The sequence below is a fragment of the Octopus bimaculoides genome, chromosome 3 (genome assembly GCF_001194135.2).
Source record: "Octopus bimaculoides isolate UCB-OBI-ISO-001 chromosome 3, ASM119413v2, whole genome shotgun sequence".
Classification (NCBI taxonomy): domain Eukaryota; kingdom Metazoa; phylum Mollusca; class Cephalopoda; order Octopoda; family Octopodidae; genus Octopus; species Octopus bimaculoides.
In genome coordinates this window covers 94,635,831-94,640,581 of record NC_068983.1, presented here as the reverse complement: position 1 = coordinate 94,640,581, position 4,751 = coordinate 94,635,831, and the positions used below count along the sequence as shown (strand labels likewise).

The following is a 4,751-nucleotide window of genomic DNA, read 5'->3' as shown; positions in this document are numbered from 1 at the left end:
AATTTAGTACGATCGTTTCACAGTTAAGAGTAAAGAATACTCTATTCTGTGTGTATCAAAAATATCGCTATCTATTTAGAGTAATAATTTGTAGTTTTGGAATCAGTAGTTCTTTAGCTGCTATTTCTGAATTCTCAGTATGTTGGAGAAGCAGGTTACTGTCAATCCCTATATATTTATGATTATATATATATATATATAATTTAGAGAAGAACCACCAATATACAATTCAAACAATGAAGGGGACCAATCCCCATCAAGAAAAGCGTACTCTATAAAATACTAATTTAAAAATCTATAAAATCTAAATGAAAAGTATAAAATCCATAAAAATTTATAAAATACTAGACTAAAATTTGGTTCAACTTAGTAAATTATCAATTTAGACACTAGCTCTAATATAAACATTATGCCAGGTCAACCTCTGACAGTCAGCGGGTGACTTAACCTCAAGTAATTGGAAAGTTAATATCGATGCAAGGGAAAAAAAAACCATGTAATTGTCAAATTAAGGAATCGTATCCGCTAGCCGGATCCTGTTTACGTAATAAGGTAGTATATAGGTGTTCTGTGGAAATCCCTGCTACACAGAAGGTAGGAGTTTATACAGGAAGCACTGTAGACTTTAGACATCAATATAGGGCCCATTTGAACTCTTTTACTAATGCAAAATATAAATCTTCTACAATGCTAGCTTTGTATATACAAGAACTTAAACTAAAAAATATACAATACTCATTATCTTGGTTTGCAATAGCAGAAGTACCCCCATACAATACAATTATGTGTGTATGTAAATTGTGCATTAGAGAGTCCATGAATATTCTTCGTTGATATGAGCCTACATCATTAAATAGGTTCTCGGATGCTATATTTTCTTGTAACCATAGATACCATTCAACATTGAATGTATATGTTTATGTGTGTGCATGTCTTTGTCATGTTTTTACTGAAAAATGATTCGAAGTCCCAGTTTGAAGCAGATCAGGTTTGGCATGAAGTGTTGCTTGTGGATGACACCTAGATGTGTAGAAGGGGAGGTATCATCTACAAAGTAACAAGCATTATTGAAGATGATAGCAAGTGTTTTAAGGAGAGGAAACATGCAGTGGGGTCTGTGATGAAAAAATGCAAATTACTTTACAACTACATGATACCTTAGAATTATACATTGGAATAGGTGGGGAAACTCCTGCTCATATTACATATACACCAGGCTTATGATTTATGACTCATCACATTAATATTCCACACATTCACCATCCTACCTATTTGTTGCTTCAATCATAAATATATTAATAAAGGTTGACATAGTAAAGAATGCAAACAAATTGATTCTCTTAATACCAACCCGCATGAAACTGCTCAGTTCTATGATACAAACTTATTTTGTTAAAGTGATCTAAATTGAAACATTTCATCAAGATTTTATGTTAATTAATGTACTAAACACCAGGTTAATAAATCTTTCATTATTTTCAAAATTAATTGAAACAAAAGCAGTGTATTTCATCAGAAATACGGAAACAAAAGGGTTAAACTGAGTGATACTTTTAGTGCTATTTCAAACTATCAAAAATGATATTATGCTCTAGCAAAGTCTTTGAGAAAATACAAAATGAGAAATTAAGACGTAAGAAGAAACCAAGACATTTTTTAACCAAAGAATTGTTATTCCTTGATGTACTGTGACCTACTTACTCGCTCAGTTGCATGTTCAGCTTCTGATATAGCTTTTCCTGTTTGAATTTCCATTTGAGTGACATTTTCCCAAAGGCGCCGGGACCGAGTGGTTAGTGATTTTTCTGTAAATAATTAAGAAACAAGAGAATAAATTAATTAGGGAGCAAAGCAACTGAGAAAGGAAATGGTTACAAGATGATATTCCACATTTTAACTTGTCTTTATTTGATTTGATTATTAATTAATTTTTTTTTTTGTAAATTTCCAAATACCAAAATTGTTTCCTGCCACTAATTCATGTTTTTAGACTCCTTAAGCTCCCTAAAACTCTTCGTGGGATTTTAGGGGTTCTATGGGGACTAAAACTAATTTCTATAGAAAGAAAGAGAGAAATTAACCCTGCTATTGGACTGGGTCTTTATTTATCAATCTTCAGTGGATGAAAAGCAAAGCTGACCTCAGCAGGATTTGAACTTAGATCATACAGATCTGTAATATTGCATAGCATTTTGTCTGATGCTCTATTAACTCTACCAATTTATACCTCTTGTATATGGATGCTAAGTCTATTAACTAAATTTAAATTTAGGAGTGCCTGTGTGATTGAGAAGTTTACTTCCCAATCACCTGGGTGCGGCACCTCGGACAAGTGTCATCTACTATAGACCCAGGTTGACCAAAGTGCTTGTGAGTGAATTTTGTAGAGGTAACTGTATGGAAACCCTTAAAAAAAAAAATATATATATATATATATATGTACTTACATTTATAAGTATGCATGTGTGTGTGTGTGTGTGTGTGTGTGCACGCGTGAGTATGTGTATGTTTGTGTCACCCTGTCTTGATATCACATGATCATTGTAAATGTTAATCATACATTTCAAGTATTCTGTGAAAACATGTTTGGCCAAAAAGAAATATTACTTTGCTTGCAAACAGGTAAGGGTTGATTGTAAGAAAGGTTTCTGGCCATAACAAATCTGTCTTGATAAACTCTGTCCAACCCATGCAAGCATGGTAAAATGGGCATTAAGATTATGATAATAAAGTTCTGATTTTAGAACCAGCTTTGTTTTGATCATGAAAGGAAAAAAAATCTCCAAAAAGTAATTCTACTAATTTCATTTCCATTTACTTGGCATCATTAATTAGCTTTAATTAGAGTATCCTGTCATATGACATTGAAACATTAGAGCAGCAAGTTATTACTCTATAAATGAGAAGTTACCATTACTGGGACTATACCAGATGTCAGCTAAAATATTTTCAGAGCATTACAACTGACAGCACTAATCAACATATAAATCTTTGAGATTAACCCTTATTTCAACTGTGAAAGAAATATGGAAGATTTGATGGCATTTAACTTTCTTGTAACATCTCAAACTAATTCGTCATCGTCGTCATCATTTAACATCCTTGTTCCATGCTGGCATGGGTTGGACAGTTTGACAGGATCTGGCCAGGTAGAAAACTGCACCATACTTCTGTGTTTGTTTTGGCATGGTTTTTTATGGTTGGATGCCCTTCTAAATGTCAACCACTTCACAGCATGGACTGGATGTCTTTTACGTGGCACCAGCACTGGCAGGGTCACCAAGTAACATTGCAAGACAAGGAAATTTTGAGAGGGGAGGGGGAATTGGAGGAGGTGATCTTGTGTCAGATGATGAAAGGTTAGAGTGTGACAGAGACAGAAATAGATGCTTGCTGTAGAAGCAGTACATAGTTACCTGACCAGAGAGGGAGGGAGGGACAGAGAGAGAGAGAGAGAGAGAGAGAGAGAGAGAGAGAGAGAGAGAGAGAGAGAGAGAGAGAGAGAGGGAGAGAGAGAGAGAGAGAGTTAACAAGAAACAGGTGTGCTGCTGTAAAGGGGATACATGGTTACTTAGCCCATAGGTAAAGCAAGAGAAGGAGAGAGAGAGAAGGTGATCAATTCCTATTTTGCAATTTCTCAGACTATGTTACACTCTAAAGCAGCAGTTCTCAATGTAGGGCCTGAAAAAATTGTGGTAGGGCATGGTGCCATAGTTGCAAGGCACAAGGTCCTCATTAAAGTGACCCACTTTATTTTCTTAGTCAATAGTGTACCTTTTTTGTACTCAGTACTTAATAAAAGAGTTACTGGTAGATTTTTGTATTAAATAATTGTGATAAAATATTAAAAATAAAGTTGTTTTTCCCAACCACCAGTGGGGTATAGATTTTTCTAGAAAGTTACAGTGGGACTAGGGGAAACACTGCTCTAAAGGAATGTACTATAGTTTATAATAATTTGATTTGAGATGGTATCAAAATATTCCCCCTGTCAATCTGGTTTTGCATTCTCTACCATAATTCTGTTGTTCAATTCCAATGATTGAATCAACACATAAGTAGGATAGAAAATATTTGGGATATTGATGTGTGAAGCATTTAATATTATATCAGCATGAATTTTCACTTGGCTGTGTGGTTAAGAAGTTTTCCTTCCAAGTGTCTTTGTTGTCGTCGCAGTCGTCATCGTCGTCGTCGCAGTCATCGTTGTCATCACAGTCATCGTCGTCGTCGTCGTCATCATCATCATCATCATCATCATCAGCAGCAGCAGCAGCAGCATTTAATGTCCATTTTCTCCATGCTCGCATGTGTCTAAAGGAATTTGTTGAAACAGATTGTCTACAGCCAGATGCTCCTCCTGTTGCTAAGTCTCACCTGTTTCTAAGGAAGATAATATTCCCCCATGGCCAGACATGTTCTAACAGAATATTGGAAGTGAATGACACTGCTTGTGTGAGAGCGACACTTGTTTACATCTATTATGTGATGTCAAGATAGGCCCACCGTCAGTTATTATTACATATATTCTTTCATTCTTTTACTTGTTTCAGTTGAAGAAATTGACCCCAGGACTTATTCTTTGTAAGCCTAGTATTTATGGTATCGACTCCTTTTGCTGAACTGCTAAGTTACAGGGCATAAACACATCAGCATCGGTTCTCAAGTGATGGCAGGGGGACAAACAGAGACACATACACATAAATACATACATACATACATACATATATATATATATATATATATATATA

The 4,751-nt window shown here is 35.1% G+C and overlaps 1 protein-coding gene across 2 annotated transcripts in view; it reads right to left on the bottom strand.

The window, feature by feature from the left end:
• LOC106875386 (uncharacterized) overlaps window positions 1–4,751 on the bottom strand; it is a 112,962-nt gene that overhangs the window by 6,360 nt on the left and 101,851 nt on the right. For both annotated transcript variants that reach the window (XM_052966335.1, XM_014923496.2), the window contains exon 6: window positions 1,702–1,805. In XM_052966335.1, the coding sequence (XP_052822295.1) occupies window positions 1,702–1,805 (104 nt within the window). The remainder of the gene's footprint in view (window positions 1–1,701; window positions 1,806–4,751) is intronic.